Source organism: Pseudophryne corroboree, chromosome 2 (assembly GCF_028390025.1).
Source record: "Pseudophryne corroboree isolate aPseCor3 chromosome 2, aPseCor3.hap2, whole genome shotgun sequence".
In the NCBI taxonomy this organism is placed as follows: domain Eukaryota; kingdom Metazoa; phylum Chordata; class Amphibia; order Anura; family Myobatrachidae; genus Pseudophryne; species Pseudophryne corroboree.
Window position 1 is genome coordinate 452241510 of NC_086445.1, and position 21687 is coordinate 452263196.

The 21687-nt window shown below is 47.8% G+C and overlaps 1 protein-coding gene across 3 annotated transcripts in view; it reads left to right on the forward strand.

The window, feature by feature from the left end:
• The window catches only part of GTF2I (general transcription factor IIi), a 282609-nt gene that overhangs the window by 70556 nt on the left and 190366 nt on the right, over positions 1-21687 (forward strand). For all 3 annotated transcript variants that reach the window (XM_063953729.1, XM_063953728.1, XM_063953727.1), the window contains exon 5: positions 17578-17761. In XM_063953729.1, coding sequence (XP_063809799.1) covers positions 17578-17761 — 184 coding nt within the window. The remainder of the gene's footprint in view (positions 1-17577; positions 17762-21687) is intronic.

A 21687-nucleotide genomic window follows, 5' to 3' on the forward strand; every position in this document is an offset into this window, starting at 1 on the left:
TTCTACGGCAGGATTGCCGTTACCGAAATCGGTGAAGGCCCATTCTACTAGAAGGGTGGGCTCATCCTGGGTGGCTGGCCGAGGAGTCTCGGCATTACAGCTTGGCCGAGTTGCTACTTGGCCGGGATCAAACACATTTACGAAGTTTACTAGTTTGATACCCTGGCTGAGGAGGACCTCTTGTTTGGTCATTCGGTGCTGCAGAGTCGTTCGCACTCTCCCGCCCGTTCTAGAGCTTTGGTATAAACCCCATGGTTCTTGAAGCATCCCCAGCATCCTCTAGGACGTATGGGAAAATAGGATTTTAATACCTACCGGTAAATCATTTTCTCTTAGTCCGTAGAGGATGCTGGGCGCCCGTCCCAGTGCGTACTGTATCTGCAGTAATTGGGTATGTTTACACACGTGGTGTGTTGTGTTTAAGTCAGCCTGTTGCTGATGATGTTCATGCCATGGCATGCGTTGTACTGTTATTGGTTGTGTTTACACACACAGATTGTGTTACGCTTTATGTCAGCGTATTGCTGCATATTCTTCATGCCGTCGGCTGGTGTTCTATTGAATGCCACGCTCTGCGGCATAGTGAGGTGTGAGCTGGTAAGATGCTCACCGTGGTTTAACAATAAATTCTTTCCTCGAAATGTCCGCCTCCTTGGGCACAGTTACTTAAACTGGAGTCTGGAGGAGGGGCATAGAGGGAGGAGCCAGTTCACACCCAATCAAAGTCTTAAAGTGTGCCTATGTCTCCTGCGGACCCCGTCTATACCCCATGGTTCTTGAAGCATCCCCAGCATCCTCTGCGGACAAAGAGAAAAGGATTTACCGGTAGGTATTAAAATCCTATTTTCCCAGGGTTACAGACTGGAGTTCCAAAAGCTCCCACCTCACAGATTCTTCAAATCAGGCTTGCCAGTTTCACAAGAGGCAAGTATAACTTTACAACGCGTTCACTATGGTATGCCGGCGGTCGGGCTTCCGGCGACCAGCATACCAGCGCCGGGAGGCCGACCGCCGGCTTACCGACAGTGTGGCGAGCGCAAATGGGCCCCTTGCGGGCTCGCCACGCTGCGCTCGCCACGCTACGCACGCTATTTTATTCTCCCTCCAGAGGGGTCATGGACCCCCACGAGGGAGAATATGCCGGCTGTCGGGATCCCGGCGCCGGTATACTGTGCGCCGGGATCCCGTCAGTCGGCATACTGAAGACCACCCCTTTACAACATGCCATCCAAAAACCGGTACAGACTCACGTTATTGTTCCAGTTCCACCTCATCTACTAAACAAGGGTTACTATTCCAACTTGTTTGTAGTACCAAAACCGGACGGTTCGGTAAGACCAATTTTGAACCTCAAGTCGTTGAACCCGTACTTGCGAGTGTTCAAATTCAAGATGGAGTCTGTGAGAGCGGTGATCTCAGGTCTGGAGGAGGGGGAATTCCTAGTGTCTCCGGATATCAAGGATGCGTACCTTCAAATTCCGATCTGGCCGCCTCATCAGGTTTATCTACGGTTTGCACTGCAGGACTGTCACTACCAATTCCAGGCCCTGCCATTTGGCCTCTCCACGGCACCGAGGGTGTTCACCAAGGTGATGGCAGAGATGATGTTTCTACTCCGCAAATAGGGTGTGAACATAATTCCGTACCTGGACGATCTCCTGATAAAAGCACCGTCCACGGAAAAGTTGCTGATCAGCATTGCTCTCTCAACCAACCTTCCGAAATCTCACCTAGAGCCAACACGGAAGCTCCCATTCCTGGGAATTATACTGGATATGGAGTCGCAGATGGTGTTTCTTCTGTTGGAAAAGGCATTAGTAATCCAGTCGATGGTTCGGGATGTCCTGAAGGCAACCCGGATATCGGTACATCTGTGCATTCGCTTTCTGGGGACAATAGTGACCTTTCCAGCTCGATCTGTTGGACAAATGGTCCGGATCGCATCTTCACATGCACCAGAGGATCCATCTGTCACCAAAAGCCAGGATCTCCCTTCTGTGGTGGCTACAGACTTCTCACCTCGTCAAGGGTTGGCGGTTCGGAATTCAGAACTGGATTCTGCTAACCACAGACGCAAGCCTCAGAGGTTGGGGAGCAGTTACTCAGGGGGTGCAGTTTCAAGGAAGATGGTTCAGTCAGGAAGTCGTCCTTCCAATCAACATTCTGGAACTCAGGGCCGTATACAACGCCCTTCTGCAGTCCTCACATCTTCTTCAAGATCGGGCCATTCAGTTCCAGTCGAACAATGTGATGACAGTAACGTACATAAACCGACAGGGCGGAGCGAAAAGCAAAGCAGCAATGTCAGAGGTGTCAAGAATTCTCCTCTGGGCAGAGAGAAACGCTGTGGCGTTGTCAGCGGTCTTCATTCCAGGAGAAGACAACTGGGAAGTAGACTTCCTCAGCAAACACGACCTGCACCCAGGGAGGTGTTCAGACCGGAAGTGTTCAGATGCTTGACAAGTCGTTAGGGATATCCACAGATCGACATGATGGCCTCTCATCTCAACAAGAAGCTCAGGCGGTATTGTTCCAGGTCGAGAGACCCACAGGTAGTGGCGGTAGACTCCCCCTGACTACTCCATGGGCCTATCAGATGGTGTACATGTTTCCTCCACTTCCTCTGATCCCAAGAATTCTAAAGAGAATGAAAAGGGCATCCGCATTTGCTCAAAGTACGCGCATTGATTCCCTGGCTCAGAGACCATCATCTCTGGGGTAGCACTGGATGCCGCTTCATGCGGCATGCGTCTCGTCCCCCTAGCCACAACTGCCACCGGCAAGCAAAGGGCAGCTCTGCGAGTATTATGCCTGACTCCCGATTATCAGCCTGCCAGGCACAAACAAATGGCGTGATATAGGCAGTCCCAGCAGTGGTCCGCATAAAAGAGCGCCGTTGCAGGGGGGCGGAGCTAACTTCCTGAGTTTAGCTCCTTGCTCCCAGCTGCCCTGGCGCTATCACGGGATAGCAGAAGCCGGCGCCCTTTACTAAAGGCAGAGGACCCACTCTCCAGTGGTCCCTGTAACACTGATTAAGAGCGGCTGCTGCTGAGCACTCCGATGACCTTCTAAGGCAGCGATCAGACCTTACACAAGATCGTGAGTTTTCAATGATTTAGAGGTTTTGTCAGGAGAGTAATTGAACACGTAACTGAGTTTCACTTTCACTTTAGTCACTTCATATACTGTGCCTAGTGTTTTAGCATTGCTAACAGCACTGATTGGGGCTAGAGTGATTATCCTCCTCCTCTGCCCTACTCTCCTGCCTGCCTTAACTCTTAGGGGGTCATTCAGACCCGATTGCTGCTGTGCGTTCTTGCACAGCAGCGATTGGGTCTAAACTGCACATGCCAGACAGCCGACGGCTCTTAGGATAGCGATCGCCTCTGCCTGATTGACAGATCTCAGAAATCAGACCCCTCACCAGACCCAGAACCTGTATGGGCTCGGGTCCTAGTAAGGTCAGTGAAAGGGCTCACTAAGGGCATAGTCCCATCCCCCTCTGTGACACAAGTCTTCAAAAAGAGACAGTTACCCTGTGTTCTGCAGTCGGACGACTCAAAGATGAGCATATGCCCCCATTAGTGTGGGGTTGGTTTCCACACACAGGGGAGGAACAGATCCCAGAGGAACCGGAGCCTGTGTCCCTGGGCATTGAGGCATTGATTTTCGCAATACGCCAAGTTTTAAAGGTGGAGGAAGCGGACCACGGTCCTGCTAAGCCGTTCTACTTTGGAATAAAGCATAGATCGGCTGCCTCCTTTCGAGCATTGGAGCGGCCAGGAAACACGGATAAAATATTCCAGGTGCCCCATCGACTTTTGTCGACATATCCTTACCTGCTGACAGCAAGAAGTTATGCAAGACTCCCCCTATAGTAGATTCCGAAGTGTTTCGTCTCTCCAAAAAGACAGGGCTGCCAGTCCCTCCTTAAAGGAGGCAGTGGACAGAAAATGAATGTCTATTACCACAGCAGCAAGCATAACACTGCGTCCTGCACTGGTAGGCAGCCAGGTCAACAGGGTCATTGAAGTCTGGGTGAAACAACTAGCTGAGGGTCTGCGAGCAGGACTCCCAGAGAAGGATCTTATTCCCTTTGCAGAGCACAGTGAGTAGTCAGCCGCTTATCTAGGCGAGGCATCTAAGGAGGTATGTTATCTCATTTATAGGTCCTCCGCCTTAGCGGTGTCGGCTGCAGAGCTCTCTGTTTGCAACAGTGGCAAACAAATGCAGAATCAAAGAGGGAGGTGGAAGTGTTATCATTTACTGGCGACATCCTGTTCGGGCCTGACCTGGACAAGTGGATTTTCCAGGCAACTGGGTGTAAGTCTACTTTTCTTCTCTCAGCTGTGCCGGCCAGTCGAAGGCCTTAATCTGGACCTACCTTTTGGTCCTTTCATACCTCTGGAAGATTCAGAGGTTGTTCCAGAGAAGAATCAGCACTATCTAATGGTTTCAGAGAACGGCGACCTTTTCCCTCCAGGACGCCAAGTCCACCACGAAACCCAGTGCATGACGGGTTTCCCTCTCACCCGGCGGACCCCAGGGTGGGAGCTCGTCTGCGGGTCTTCGGGATGTCTGGGCAGAATCCTGCCCAGACGCCTGGGTATTAGCCCTCATCACTCCGGGGTACAAACTCAATTTCCGGTTCCAGCCGCCTCCTCGGTTTTTTACCACCTGTTTGCTGGCTTCAGACAACAGGCGTGTTGTTTTACAGGAGGCTATAGACAAACTCCTGACAGCTTGAGTGTTGGTGCCAGTCCCCACACCTCAGCTAAAACAGGGGTTCTACTCCTGTTTATTCGTGGTTCTGAAGCCGTACAGCTCGGTCAGACCTATTCTGAACCTAAAGGATCTCTATCCTTTTTCTGAGAGTTTTTCAAATTCAAGATAGAATCCCTTCACTTAGTCATTGCAGGATTAGAGGAGAAAGAGTTCCTAGTGTCCTTGGGCCTCAAGGACGCTTCCCTGCACATACCCATCTGTCCACCTCACCAGATGTATCGGCGACTCGCCATTGAGGACTGAAATAATCAGTTCCAGACCTTATGCATCGGCCTGCCACGGGCCCCAGGGGGTTCATGAAGGTCATGGGCAATAAAGATGGCACTCCTGAGGACAAGGGGCATCAAGATCATTCTCTACCTGGAAGGCTTCTTCCAGAAACCAATTATTCCAGAACATAGGAGTGCCTCACAGACTCCTCATACGACATGTGACTTCGGAAAAGCCAAGATCCACCCATCTACAACTGACACAGTGGGTAATTCAGACCTGATCGTTCGCTAGCTGTGTTTTGCAGTCCTGCGTTCACATAGTCACAGCCCACTGGGGAGTGTATTTTAGCTGTACAAGTGTGCGATCACATGTGTAGCCGAACGGTACAAAAAGATTTTGTGCAGTTTCTGAGTAGCCCAGGACTTACTCAGCTGCTGTGATCACTTCAGCCTGTCTGGGACCGGAATTGACATCAGACACCCGCCCTGCAAGCGCTTGGGAACGCCTGCGTTTTTCCAACCACTCCCAGAAAACGGTCAGTTGACACCCACAAATGCCTTCTTCCTGTCAATCACCTTGCGATCGCCTGTGCGAATGGATCCTTCGCACAAACCCATTGCAGGGCAACGAACCGCTTTGTACCTGTGCGACACGCCTGCGCATTGCGGTGCATACGCATGTTCAGTTCTGACCTGATTGCATCGCTGCAAAAACGGTAGCAAGCGATCAGGTCTGAATTACCCCCATAGCGACTACAGTTTCTGGGTATATTCTGGGAAACTGTGAGACAGGATTTTCATCCCTCAGGACAAGGTGAAAGCCATTCAGGATAGGATCCTACAACACAAACGAGTGTCTATGCATTTATGCATTACGACTACTCTGGAGGATGGTTGCGGCCTTAGAAGCAATTCCTTACGGCCGTTCCACTCAAGACCTTTTCAGCTGGATTTACAAAGGTTGGGATCCCACTTGTTCCTTCACCAGAGAGTGACATTGGCCCCTAGAGCTTGGATATCTCTACTCTGGTTGACCTCATCTCACCTCCGGGATTAGAGGTTCAGAGTGTGGGATTGGACTCACCACAGACGTAATCCTGTGAGGGTAGGGCGCAGTGACTCAGGACACCCACTTCCAAGTCGCTGGACTCCACAGGAAGTGACTCTGTCTATAAACATCTTGGAATGGCAGGCAGTGTTCTAGGCTCGCCCTGTTGCGGGGCCAAGCCGTTAGAGTCCAGTCGTAGGATGCCATTGCAGTGGCATACATAAACCAACAAGATGGCACCTGAAGTTGAGCGGCAATAAGGGAGGTAAGCAGCATCCTTCTCTGGGCGGAGGAATACGACTGTCACAACTGAGGGCTGGTGCTGACTATGGGAAGCCTCAGTTGTAGGGGCTGAGGAGTACTTAAACCTGGGAGGTAAGATAGGACTCCTGGACATGCGTGTGGACCTGCAGTACCAGTGCCCGAAGGCGTGACCACGACAACTGAAGATCTGTTCAACGTGTTTTCTTAAGAACACAGCACAACAGGTGTATTGGCAGTTTGCAGTATGGTATACAACAGATAACAAGTCACAGTTCCTAGAAGCGCATTAGGAAGTCTCTAGGTGTGGTGCAATCAGGAGACAGTCTTGAAGGACCTGGAGGTGGTATGTCCTTTACCAACACCTATGTGCTCAGAAGCGGATTGGAAACAGGAACTGGCCAGCTGAGGTAATTCAGAAGCTGGTGACTGTGTTGTAAACTGCCGGGTTTTACCAGATGGGAGTGGTCCAACTGAATAGCTGTAGTGGAAGTGCGGGAGTGCACTAATGTAGCTAGAGAGCGAATAAATATCACAGGTTATGCTTGGGATCGCAGATTACTGGGGAACGATGGCAGGGCATCGATGTAGAACAGAGACAGGGCACTGCTGGAAGCTGAAATGCTGGAAGCTGGTGTTTAGTAATCTGCCAGACGCAGGGTGCAATGATGAGACACTGCAGAGTCAGGCTGCACCATGAGGAGTAGGACTGGTGCGAGTCTCTAGTGGAGTATTGAAGACAGAAACAACCACAATGAGGAGAGACTAGTATCACTGGGATGACAACTGAAGCACTCACAATCCTCCAGCTCTGAAACAAGATATTTATACCTGCTGGGATGCAGGCATTGGCTAACCAATTAAGCAGAGTTCTGTAGCCCAGTGGATTGGAGGAAACAATAGCATGTGACCAGAAGCAACATGGCTGCGCCCATGTTATCACTTGGAGGGAAAGTCAGCTTGGGGAAAATCATGTGGAAAACAACAGCAATGGCGGCGGAGGCCGCGGCAGGCAGGAGACGCCACACTATCCATTTGCACAGCCAGACCACAGGGACAGCGGCAGAGACCGCAGTGGGCAGAAGACGTCATACCCTGCTCTCTGCACACTGAAGGCACAGGACCGGCGGCAACGGAGATCGCGGCGGGCAGGAGACGCCACACCTGTTCACCCGCGCAGCAAGGCCACAGGGACAGTGACAGAGACTGCAGTGAGCATGAGACGTCACACCCACCTCTGTGCACACTGAAAGCACAGGCACGGCTGCGGCGGTCGCGGCGAGATGAGAACGCCATTCTGGGACCTGACAAGTATACTGAGAAGGGCACTGTAACAGCGCTGCGGGCCAACAGTGAAGCGATGCAGAATATTTACATCAGCAACACAGCTGGGACCCGACCCTGAAACGCAGAGCCAGCCTCATAAGACACTTGACGGGTAAGAAATGATGACCAGTTACCCGAACCGTGACAACGACGTGTCAATATCAGCAAGATTCATTCCCGGCAGAGACAATTGGGAGGCCGACTACCTAAGTCATCAGGGCATACATCCTTGGGAGCGGGCTCTCCATCCTCGGGTGTTTCGACAACTGGTCCATCGGTGGGGCCTTACACAAGTTGATCTTATGGCGTCCAGACAAATCATCTTGATAAAGCTAAATATTTATCTTATATAAAACCCTTTATGAGGTCTAAGAACACTGTACGCTATTTACGTATGGAGTACCGTAAGGGTACGCTCGTTGCATAACGATCGCTTAGCCGTGGTCGAGACGCTCAAGCGTCACGTTCGCTCACGGCCGAGAGATCACAGGCAGGCACGCTATTGGCTGCCGGCTAACGTAATGATTCGCTATAACGTAGCGGACGCTCGGGACCACGAGGAGATCACCAGCGGCGCTGACGCTCACAATGTTAAACCTTTAAATCTAAACCAAAAACAATGTAATATGCTGTAAAACCTTAGTGTAGAGATAGGGTGTAGATGCAACACAGTGTAACCTTATTAACTTAAAAGCTGTTTGAGCGTCACCGACGCTCTGTGAATACTTAACACTATAAGAAATACACAGATACCGTGCTTAGGGTCCAACGCCTAATATATATATTATGAATGTTATACTTGCAAAAGAATTAATACAATACAAGTCATACACTACAATATAACATAGACTACCTAACCAGATAACTACACAGGAAATACAATACAATACTATTACGTTTAAGAGAGTACGAGAGAAAGAAGAGAAGAGAGAGAGAGGGAGATATGGCCCATAACATCAAGAAGGACAATATGATTGCGGAGAAAACTTACGCACAAAGGAAACGATCGCATGCGCCTCTGGACATCCAGCTCCCGATTTTCAGCAATGATAACCGTTGAAGAGTGAGAGCTGGATGTGATCGGCTTGTCTATTTATGCCCCACACACAATACAATTCAATGGTCCCTACAATCTCATTGTTCATTGGACACAGGAATTCCTCCTCGCATTATAACAAAAGGTCATAGGTTGATTCATACAGGTGGGCTGTGACTATTTCCAACAGCTCAGGTGGGAGGGAAACTGGGTTTCCCGCCGCATGGATAAGTAAGTGCAAATACAGTAAATGTTCATAAACTTCTTATGTCCATAACTATTCGCACGAGCGATTAATCCGCTTCAAACCAACACCGGAATATTGCTAATTAAATACTCTTCCGATGGGTACTAAACACCACTGTATTACTCCTGTCTGACCCTTCGTATCAAACAAAGGGGGATTTCTCTGTTCATGAACATTCTATATTAACCAAACTTTCAGAATCTATCAAAGGGACCATGATCTACAAAATACATTATATAGTGGAAATATGTAACGAAAGAGTCGCACGCTACGAACACATGAACTCTACCGTAAATGCACATACCGCGCGCCCGCGGGTGCCCGCAACAGCGAGTATGCGCACGCACGGGAGAGCGCACGCATGCGCAGCGCAGACCTGTGTGAGGTGCAAATATGGCAGTGTGCATAGAGATATTTTTCTGACTTTGACAGTCCACCCTTTGGCAGTCAACAATAACTGCCACTTCCTAAAACATTTCAAAAAGAGAAAAATATATGTCAGGGGTTAATACATTTACATGGTTGGGTAGGGGAGGAGAGGAGAAGGTAGGAAAAGGGTATGACCTAGTGTGATAGCAGAAGCATGTGTGTATGAATCCGTGCTTGGGGGTCATATATCATCGTGCCGTACGTGTTTTAAATCAAGCTTCGAGGTATTGCGAAGTATACATTTGAATTCCTTCTTATCCCGTGGTACGGGTCTGTGGATGGGCTGTCAAACTTTACCGAGCTCTTTTCGGATTTTGAACAAAATGGGGAGCACATTTTAGTTGATGATACATGAATGGGGGAATATGTGATTGCTGATATCTGTGCCTGTATTCCTTATACTATGTGTGTAATTACCTGAAGGTTGTAGAGATGAAGAAAAGACATAATTACGGTAAATGCAGTGGTATTCTATGTCAGGTAAATGAACATTTGTCGGTTGAAGTCTTGTTTGGTGTCTGTTGAATGCAGTCTTCTTTGTGCTTTTGCCCATAAGGTGCGAGCAAAAGCTTTGTCAATGTCCATAGATTTACAAAAGTGTTGGGCTAGCGTAATTTTAAAATTTCTAGGGAAACTGGGGATCTATGGCAAAGTTCATCAAAAATCTGCGTATCAGGTTGTCAAAACTTCTTCTTTAATCCATCTGTTGTCTGTATATCGGCTCATCAAATTCCTCGTCCAAGTGGGTCTTTTTACCTTGGAGAAAACGGAAAAACAGGTGAAAGAAACGGACCGTAGAAATCGCATTTTCATCACATCATTGTTTCTACATTTGGGTCATAAATCAAATCCATTGGAATTACAGTTTCCTCACTCCTTAAACTCATCACCCTGGTACTTCGTTTGCACTTCGTTAAAGCCTGACCGCATCTAAATATCAAGCCAATCGTTATGATAACACCTAAGATACATAGGAGAAACTTCCCAACATCCATTATGACTCCTTGAGCCCATTCTCCTAAACCGGAGAACCAATTTCGCGGGTTCAACCATGACACCCAACCAGTCAGCTCATTACTCACAGCAGCAAGGGTGAGATTGTGTCTCCTGCGAAATTCCCACTTCAGTTGGAGAATATCGTCCATCTTTTGGTCTATGACCTCGACCGGGTCCTCGGTACTATTTGTAATATATGTGCAACATTTCACGCCGTACTGCGTTGCCAGTGTGACACAATATCCACCTGTTACTGCCGTGAGATAATTGAGAATCATTCTATGCTGAACCAGTTCTGTTTTATAAGCTTGAAGTTCTCTTCCAGTATACCTAAACGTGTCATCATACATTTCTGTGATATTGTCTAACAAATTTGCGAGCGCAGATATGTATTTATAATTCAACACTCCTCTGGCGGTGCGAGTGAAATCTAACGCGATTAGAACCTGAATCCCGGTGGATTCATGGATCATGTCAGAGGCCGGATGCTCTGTTCTTTCTATCAGGTGCCGTTTAACTACGTGCTCGTAATGGGTGTGAGTATAAGGAGCTTGGGCAACACGGTGTATATCCTTCATTTTGGCATGTGATACAGTCATTACTTCAGGCAGTACTTTTCCAATATAACACAATCCTTCAGAGTTTGGGGCAAGCCACTTATACGCCTTCCTCCCGCATATGAAATATGCATCATCGGGGAGAACATATGGGACGGAGTAGGACATAACCATATTACACATCTTCCATGTGAAATCTCCTAACCCTAATTCTCCCATCTGTCTAGTACACGTATCAGCTTGTACGATATGTGCACAGTATCCTGGTGATACCTCTCCAACTCTCGTAATCCTATTTCCTAGGGTATACCTATATCGGAAAGATTTTCCTCTACTGGCTATGTGGCGTACAAGCTCTGTATCTGTCGGCATTCTATCTGCTCTATATGAAAAGGTCATGGTTTGGTTACTCCATGACACTTCCCAATTTCCCGGCTTTCGGGGATTGGAAATGTTAAAACATATGAGGGATCTATCCACATGATATTGGTGGAGCTTCAAACTAGGAGGACTGGAGATATTAAACCTCCTGTCCACCGGCCTCCCACCACTTAGCTCAAGTACCTCCCCTATCGTTAAAGGAAATGGTACTAGTCCTGATTTGCTGTGACCTTGAGGTACTTGAGAGCATACCCAACAATCTGTTTGATTTAACACACTACCCACTAAAGAGTGATAGTCACTCAAGGGATGCCGGTCCATGTGGATATTAAAACTGGATTGGCATTTCTTAATGCACCCATCCTCAACTACGTTGTCACAGAGCCTACAGATACAGTTTTCTTCAGCTAACAATCCTTCACAATTCCTTCTATGGTCAATGCTATCGGATCGTTTTCTGATACTCGCCTTTGCTTGTTGATTATGTTGTTCTTGGGAAACTACGCCTCCATCTCTGTCATCAGAACCCATTCCAGAACCTCTCTCGACCTCCATGGTACTCTCGCCGGAACAGACTGCTCTGGTCAACATCATGGTCAACAGGAAAATCCGGATCACAGTCTCTTGGGGCAAGTCCATCTTATAGGAGGAAACGAAGAAGAATGAGAAGGGGGAAAAATAATTTGAGGGAGGGGGAATGGGAAGTGGAGAAAAACAATGAAAGGGAACAGGGAATCGACAACTGCTTTTGATCTTGTGATTCTCAATGCTCAGGTGCCGCCTCAGTCCTCCTGGAACAGACACTCCAGTGATACAACTTCCTCTACCGTCTGTTCCTTATCACGGGACCTCTCTGGATCAGCAACCTTCTTACAATGGGACGAATGAACCCAAGTCTCTCATGTACCTCTGCGAGAACTCGACTTCTTGTGGTTCAACCTGTAAAATTGTATAAACTTATATATACAAAACACTCACTCACCACACGTACACTTTTGCTTCTATTTCTATTTCTGCGCAGAAATTTTCTTTAGACCAGATGTGTTGTGAATTTGGAGAAGGATCTGTTAATCTAAATTTCGGACACTAAAAATAGATTTTGCGCTATTTATCGCCTGATGCGCTACTTATCGCCTGTTGCGCTACTTATCGCCTGTTGCGCTACTTAAAAATCAACTGTCGTGTGACTTGAGTTACGTGGGCGTACCCAGACGCTCCGTTGCGTAATTTACGCTGCGTGCGTCGGCCTTGGCGTACGCGAGTCTCAGCCCTTTGTTAGAGACACGTGTACACAAAACCAATGTCCACCGCAACACAACTAACACTTTTATCAATGTAGATGATCCTCGATCGTCTACCGCGCAACACACCAATCTCTCCTTTTACCTTAGGTAGAGTTGCATGTGGGTTTTACACTTAAACTATGAAATAGCGACAAATCTCCCTTAGCACGTTTTATCAATTATAAAATGGCAAACAGGAGAGTGATATATGAAAATACACGAATGAAAAAGAAATGCAGATATGTGCGTGTGTACGCAAGACAGAAATAAACAGTTTTAAAAGACACTAGCGTGTTGTTCTTACCTCCGGTTCCGGATTCCTTCAGCACCCTTTACTAAGCGAAGCAGACGCTTATCCAAACAGCACTACGAGGAATATGACCTCCCGCCCTTTGCTGCTGGATAATATCTGCTGAATTTACCTAGCAGAGATATGTGAAGGACAGGACGAGCCGCCAATTGATAAAGCTAAATATTTATCTTATATAAAACCCTTTATGAGGTCTAAGAACACTGTACGCTATTTACGTATGGAGTACCGTAAGGGTACGCTCGTTGCGTAACGATCGCTTAGCCGTGGTCGAGACGCTCAAGCGTCACGTTCGCTCACGGCCGAGAGATCACAGGCAGGCACGCTATTGGCTGCCGGCTAACGTAATGATTCGCTATAGCGTAGCGGACGCTCGGGACCACGAGGAGATCACCAGCGGCGCTGATGCTCACAATGTTAAACCTTTAAATCTAAACCAAAAACAATGTAATATGCTGTAAAACCTTAGTGTAGAGATAGGGTGTAGATGCAACACAGTGTAACCTTATTAACTTAAAAGCTGTTTGAGCGTCACCGACGCTCTGTGAATACTTAACACTATAAGAAATACACAGATACCGTGCTTAGGGTCCAACGCCTAATATATATATTATGAATGTTATACTTGCAAAAGAATTAATACAATACAAGTCATACACTACAATATAACATAGACTACCTAACCAGATAACTACACAGGAAATACAATACAATACTATTACAATTAAGAGAGTACGAGAGAAAGAAGAGAAGAGAGAGAGAGGGAGATATGGCCCATAACATCAAGAAAGACAATATGATTGCAGAGAAAACTTACGCACAAAGGAAACGATCGCATGCGCCTCTGGACATCCAGCTCCCGATTTTCAGTAATGATAACCGTTGAAGAGTGAGAGCTGGATGTGATCGGCTTGTCTATTTATGCCCCACACACAATACAATTCAATGGTCCCTACAATCTTATTGTTCATTGGACACAGGAATTCCTCCTCGCATTATAACAAAAGGTCATAGGTTGATTCATACAGGTGGGCTGTGACTATTTCCAACAGCTCAGGTGGGAGGGAAACTGGGTTTCCCGCCGCATGGATAAGTAAGTGCAAATACAGTAAATGTTCATAAACTTCTTATGTCTATAACTATTCGCACGAGCGATTAATCCGCTTCAAACCAACACCGGAATATTGCTAATTAAATACTCTTCCGATGGGTACTAAACACCACTGTATTACTCCTGTCTGACCCTTCGTATCAAACAAAGGGGGATTTCTCTGTTCATGAACATTCTATATTAACCAAACTTTCAGAATCTATCAAAGGGACCATGATCTACAAAATACATTATATAGTGGAAATATGTAACGAAAGAGTCGCACGCTACGAACACATGAACTCTACCGTAAATGCACATACCGCGCGCCCGCGGGTGCCCGCAACAGCGAGTATGCGCACGCACGGGAGAGCGCACGCATGCGCAGCGCAGACCTGTGTGAGGTGCAAATATGGCAGTGTGCATAGAGATATTTTTCTGACTTTGACAATCTACTGCCGCAGTATTGTTCTCGGACAAGGGGACTTGACAGCTGTAGTGGTAGATGCACTCACGACATCTTGGCGGTTCCAGTTTGTCTACTTGTTTCCACCACTCCCTCTGCTACCTCGTTTTGTTCAGCGCTGGGGAGGCTAGGTGGCTTTTAAGATGTACATCTGCCATCATACTCCACCATCAGGTGTTCGAAGCCACCTCCCCAAAATACCAAGAGAGAGAAGGCCACGCAGAGCTTGGTATTCCAGCCTTTGTCTGCTTCTAATAGCTAATCTGTTGCCTCTACTGCTACGAGAGAATCTGCTACAACGGGGGCCTTTCGTCTATCCAGACTTAAGGTGATTTTTTTTGACTGCGTGGCTGTTGTAAGGGCATTACTAAGGCAAAGAGGGATTCTGTCGGCAGTTGTCCCTACTATGCTTGGGCCCCTGGAAGGAAGTTACTTCCAGGCACTTCCACCACATCTGGAACGCTTACCCATCCTGGTGTGAACGTCGTGGAATGTTTCCCACTACCTTCAAGATGTCACAGCTCCTCCTTTTTCCTGTAAGCAGGTTTTCTCAGCCGTATTACGTCTAGGTCGGTGCAGGTGTCTGCGTTGTCCGTCTCTGTCCAGAAGAAACTGGTCTTGCTTTCAGATGTTCAAACCTTTCTTCACGGGTTGTCTGTTTACATCCACCTTTTGTTCCTCCCACGGCACCGTGAGACCTGGAGATTGTCCTTTCATTCTTACAGGACTCTCTGTTCAAACCATTGAAGAAGGTGGAGTTGAAGTACCTATCAAAAGTGGTACTTCTACTCGCCCTGGGTTCTGCCAGAAAAGTGTTGGAGCTCTGCCCTGTTGCCCTCCATACTTGATCTTCCAGGAAGATAGGGCCGAACTCTGTAAGGATATGTCATTCCTTTCAGGGGCGGTCCTGACTTTCCACATTAACCAACCACTTGTGGCATCGGTTCTTCCAGAAGACTCTCCCGCTTCCAGATCTCTGGACGTTGTCAGGGCTCTCAGGCTCTATGTGGACAGGACTGCTTCTCTGAGGAAATTAGACTCATTGTTTGCTCTGTATAATGCCACCTGGCCTGGTTGGCCAGCATCAAAGCAGACATTTGCACAATGGATACGTCTGGCCTCATCCAGGGAGCCTTCGGCTTCCATTATAGCGCATTCTACATGCTCTGTGGGTCCCTCGTGGGAGGCAGCCAAGCGGCCACTGGTTCCGGCCAGCATACCTTTGTCCGGTTTTACAGTTTTGACAGTTTTGCGGCCTCGGCTTCTCAAAATGGTTGTGCTGTCTTGCAGGGTTCTCAGCGCTCTCCCACCCGTGATGGGAGCTCTGGGACGTCCCCTTTGTAAAGAGCACTCCAGTGTCCCCTAGTGGATAAAGGAGAAAACAGGAGTTTGATACTTACCAGTAAATCCCTTTCTCCGATTCCACAGAGGACTCTTGACGCCCACCCTGCGCTGTTCCTATCTGCCATGGTTATTGTCATTATGTGTTTAACTGTTTTCAGTTCTTTTTTTAAATTTTATTTTTACTGTTTTACCTATGTTTCACACCTGTTATGTGTTGTGTCTGTTGTGTGTACTTCCTTCACTCCTCCTCTGAAGTTTATTCTTCCAGCTCTCCTTGGGCACGGTTTATTAAAACTGACTTGTAGAAGAGGTATAGAGGGGGAGGAGCTACTCACACTTCTAAATTCTAAAGTGCCAGTTCCCGGGAAGCGCACACTCTATACCCCATTGTTAGAGCACTTCGGTGTCCCCTGTTTAATCGGAGAAAGGGATTTACCAGTAAGTACCAAAATCCTGTTTTCTGTCCATCGCACATAGGGCAAGGCGACCAACACCAGGGGGTCTGTGTAGGGGCAGTGGCAATCTCCAGGGCAGCACAACACAAGGCTTTGGTGAAACAAGTCTGTCGTGCAGCTCTCTGGTCCTCTGTCCACTCGTTTTAGCATTTTCAGGTTCTTGCCCCTGGCGTCACCTACATTTCTCCGGTCAAGCAGTCTGAGCATTCCCTACCCTGGGGGCTGCTGGAGAAAGTCCCATGGTCTAGTGTTTCCCAGCCTTGCTGAAAGATAAGAGGATTTTTTGGTCACTTACCCTAGAATCCTTTTCTCTGAAGCAGGCAGGGGAACACTGCATTCCCTCCCTCACGCTCAGTCGTGTAAGGTTTTGGTTCTTGACTGTCTTTTCCCTACTGGTTTATTTGATTGTTATAACAGTTTCATTGTGTTCCTGCTACTCCGTCCCAGACTCTTATAAAGAAGTACTGGAATTATGGGGCTGCAGGGGGGAGGAGCTTAGAATTTAAAGCTACAGTATAGTTTCTGTGCCAACTTCTCCAGCCAACCTGCAATTCCATGGTCCAGTGTTCCCCAGCCTGCTTCAGAGAAAAGGATTCAACGGTAAGTGAACAAAAATCCTCTTTTTTTATTATAAATCATCCTTTTTAAATTGTGTTTTAAATATGCTGTTTTTATGGCAATAGATAATAAAATGTAATGTATGACAGTATATTTAATATTTATTGAATGTATGAATGAATGTTCCTGTCCCTAGAATAAGGGAATTCATGGTTAAAATAATGATAAACAAAAAAATATACATATTTTCAGCAGTCAGTGCCATGTACAAGTTGCAGTGAAAAGTTATATATATAAGATACAAAAGGGTCAATTAAGTTACTCACAAGTACCCTTGTGGTTAGTGTAAGGTTGGGTACACACTAAAAATATATCTTTCATTTCAGCAACAAACAGTATATCGATAGTGATTTGGCGGGTGTGTACACCTGATATGTCTGTGAGGAAGATCATTCACAGACATGTCACGATAGCCCTGTCACGATATATCAGCGTGTCTGGCTGTGTGTACAGTCAACCTGCAGACCGCCTGTACTCTGGCTGCTTACCAGATCACTGCTATGTTGGAATAGTGTCTACCCAGCCTAAGTCTGGCTATATGCAGCACTTACGATATTCTAGACTCACAGATTTTTGTTTGCAGCACTGTAAGTCTGCATAGAAAAATCCACTAGTCCGAGGTGAAATTCGGCTGCGATTGAGGAAAGTTCTGTTTCCATTGGTGGTGTTGCCGACTAACCCCTTCTCACGGGTAATTGAATTGACTCCATTATGTTTGTCTTTCCTCTATTAGGTAATGCTTTAGGAAAATCAGCTCCAGTGCCTGTTCCCTATGACAAGCTAACAAGAGACCCCACTGCGATCACTGTATGTGGCCTGCCAAAGGATGTACCACTCACAGATCCATTAAAATATGACATTGAAACTATACAGCAGATTTTAGCCAACAAATCCATAATATCCTTTAGTATTAAAAGGTGAGTACCATATTTGACTTTCTTACATTTCTCTTACGTCCTAGAGGATGCTGGGGACTCCGTAAGGACCATGGGGTACAGACGGGCTCCGCAGGAGATAGGGCACCTAAAAAGAACTTTTACTATGGGTGTGCACTGGCTCCTCCCTCTATGCCCCTCCTCCAGACCTCAGTTAGATCTTGTGCCCAGAGGAGAATGGGTGTACTGCAGAGAGCTCTCCAGAGTTTTCTGTTGAAAAAGAATTTTGTTAGGTTTTTTGTTTTCAGGGAGTCCTGTTGGCAACAGGCTCCCTGCATCGTGGGACTGAGGGGAGAGAAGCAGGACTGGCTTAACGGTTGGGCTCTGTTTCTAAGGCTACTGGACACCATTAGCTCCAGAGGGAGTCGGAACACAGGTCTCACCTGGGGTTCGTCCCGGAGCCGCGCCGCCGTCCTCCTCACAGATGCCGAAGATAGAAGCCGGGTGAGTATGAGAAGGCAGAAGACATCATAGGCGGCAGAAGACATCAGATCTTCATGAGGTAAGCCATTGCTCCCATTCACACACACAGAGCAGCACTGAAGGGTTCAGGGCGCAGGTGGGGGGCGCCCTGGGCAGCAATAAACCTCACATTTGGGCACTGACAAGGTAGATTAGGCTGCTGGGCAGTAATTCTACGATCCCCTGCCATTTTCTATAAAAAAATCACCGGGACCGAAGCCCGCCGTCGGGTGGGCGGAGCTTGATCCCCAGCACTAACCAGCGCCATTTTCTCCACAAAAGCTGCATGAGGAAAACGCTGGCTCCCTGGTCTCTTCCCTGCTGAACATTCAGGCTGGAAAAAAGAGGAGGGGGGCATTTTGAGCCCAGTGAGTGGGAATCTGGTCATTTTATATATATATATAAAAGCGCTATCTGGTCATATCTTTCCAGTGTTATTAAGCGCTGGGTGTGTGCTGGCATACTCTCTGTCTCTCCTAAGGGCCTGGTTGGGGTTTTGTCCCCTTATAGGTTAATCCCTGTGTGTGTGGGGTGTCGGTACGTGGTGTCGACATGTCTGAAGCGGAAGGCTTTTCCAAGGAGGAGGTGGAGCAAATGAGTGGTGTGTCCCCGTCGGTTGTGCCGACTCAGGAATGGATGGACATGTGGCATATGTTGAATGCAAGTGTGGCATCCTTACATAAGAGGCTTGATAAGGCTGAATTATGGGGGACATCAGGGGGTCAATCCTCGGATTGGACCGACTCACAGGGCCCGTCGGGGTCTCAAAAGCGTCCCTTAACACAAGACACTACTACCGACACGGACTCTGATTCCAGTGTCGACTATGACGAAGTGAAATTGCACCCTAGGGTGACAAAAAGCATTCAGTGTATGATTGTGGCAATAAGGGATGTGTTGCATATTGCGGATGAACCCTCGGTCCCCGACACAAGGGTGCACATGTTTAAGGGAAAGAAACAGATTATAAATTTTCCCACATCTCATGAACTAAATGATTTCTTTGAAAAAGCTTGGGAGACTCCGGAAAAGAGACCGCAGATACCCAAAAGTATTTATATGGCATACCCCTTCCCTAAACAGGACAGGGAGATTTGGGAATCACCTCCCACTGTGGACAAGGCCCTGACGCGCTTGTCCAAGAAAGTGGCGCTACCGTCTCCTGACACAGCTGCCCTTAGGGACCCTGCAGATCGCAGGCAAGAGACTACCTTAAAGTGTATTTATTCTCATACTGGAGCAGTCCTTAGACCGACAATTGCGTCGGCATGGGTGTGTAGCGCGATTTCAGCTTGGACAGATGAGCTGACAGCTGATTTTGATAAGATGGATAAGGATACTATATTCTTAACTCTAGCCCATATTAAAGACGCAGTCTTATTTATGAGGGATGCTCAAAGGGACATTGGTTTGCTGGCTTCTAGGGCCAATGCCATGTCTATCTCTGCGAGAAGATCCTTATGGACTCGCCAATGGACGGGTGATGCAGATTCCAAAAAACATATGGAAGTTCTACCCTACAAGGGAGATGTATTGTTTGGGGATGGGCTGACGGACCTGGTTTCCACAGCTACAGCAGGTAAATCAAACTTTTTACCATTTATTCCCCAACAGCAAAAGAAAGTACCACCCTATCAGATGCAGTCCTTTCGGTCGCACAAGTCCAGAAGAGGTCGGGGATCCTCCTTCCTCGCCAGAGGTAAGGGCAGAGGCAAAAGAGCACCTGCTTCGGCAGGTGCCCAGGAACAAAAGTCCTCCCCGGCTACTCCAAAGCCCACAGCATGACGCTGGGGCTCCCCTGAGGGAGTCCGCACCGGTGGCGGCACTTCTTCGACTTTTCAGCCAGGCTTGGGTCAGCTCAGGCCTGAATCCTTGGGTGTTGGAAATAGTTTCCCAGGGTTACAAACTGGAATTCGAGGAGGTGCCCCCTCGCCGATTTTTCAAATCGGCCCTACCAGCTTCCACATCGGAACGGGATGTAGTCTTAGCTACAATTCAAACGCTGTGTCTACAGCAGGTAATAATCAGGGTTCCCCTGAACCAGCAGGGAAGAGGTTACTACTCAACCCTATTTGTGGTCCCGAAACCGGACGGTTCGGTCAGACCTATTTTGAATCTGAAGTCCCTAAACCTGTACATAAAAAGATTCAAATTCAAAATGGAATCACTCAGAGCGATAATAGCCAATATGGAGGAGGGGGAGTTTATGGTGTCTCTGGACATAAAGGATGCGTACCTTCATGTCCCCATATATTCCCCCCTTCAGGAATACCTGAGATTCGCTGTACAGGATTGTCATTACCAATTTCAGACATTGACGTTTGGGCTTTCCACGGCCCCGAGGATTTTCACCAAGATAATGGCGGAAATGATGGTGGTCCTGCGCAAGCATGGAGTCACAATTATCCCATACTTGGACGATCTCCTAATAAAAGCGAGATCCAGAGAGAAATTGCTGAGCAGCATGGCGCTCTCTCTGAGAGTGCTCCAGCAACACGGTTGGATTCTAAATCTACCGAAGTCACAGTTGATTCCGACAACTCGGCTAACGTTCCTAGGTATGATACTGGATACGGAACAAATGAAGGTCTTTCTCCCACTGGAGAAAGCCCAGGACATCCAGAACATGGTCAGAGACCTGCTAAAAACGAAAAGGGTGTCAGTTCACCAATGCACTAGAGTTCTGGGGAAAAATGGTGGCGGCCTACGAGGCCATTCCCTTCGGAAGGTTCCATGCAAGGACTTTTCAATGGGACCTTCTGGACAAGTGGTCCAGGTCCCATCTGCACTTACATCGGAAAATAACTCTGTCCCCAGGGCCCAGGGTGTCTCTCCTGTGGTGGTTGCAAAGTACTCACCTGCTGGAGGGTCGCAGGTTCGGAATTCAGGATTGGATCCTGGTTACCACGGACGCGAGCCTCCGAGGATGGGGAGCAGTCACACAAGGAAGAAATTTTCAGGGACTGGGGTCAGACCAGGAGTCCTGTCTACACATCAATGTGTTGGAACTCAGGGCCATTTACAACGTCCTTCGACAAGCGGAGAGTCTTCTTCGAAACCTACCGGTTCTGATTCAATCAGACAATGTCACAGCAGTGGCTCATGTGAACCGCCAAGGCGGGACAAAAAGCAGAGTCGCGATGGCGGAAGCCACCAGGATTCTTCGCTGGGCGGAAAATCACGTAAGTGCTCTGTCGGCTGTCTTCATTCCGGGAGTGGACAACTGGGAAGCAGACTTCCTCAGCAGACATGATCTCCATCCAGGAGAGTGGGGACTTTATCAAGAAGTCTTTGCAGACGTAACGCGTCTTTGGGGAACTCCTCAAATAGACATGATGGCGTCACGCCTCAACAAAAAGCTTCGGAGGTATTGTGCCAGGTCTCGGGACCCTCAGGCAGTAGCAGTAGACGCTCTGGTAACACAGTGGGTGTTCAAATCGGTCTAC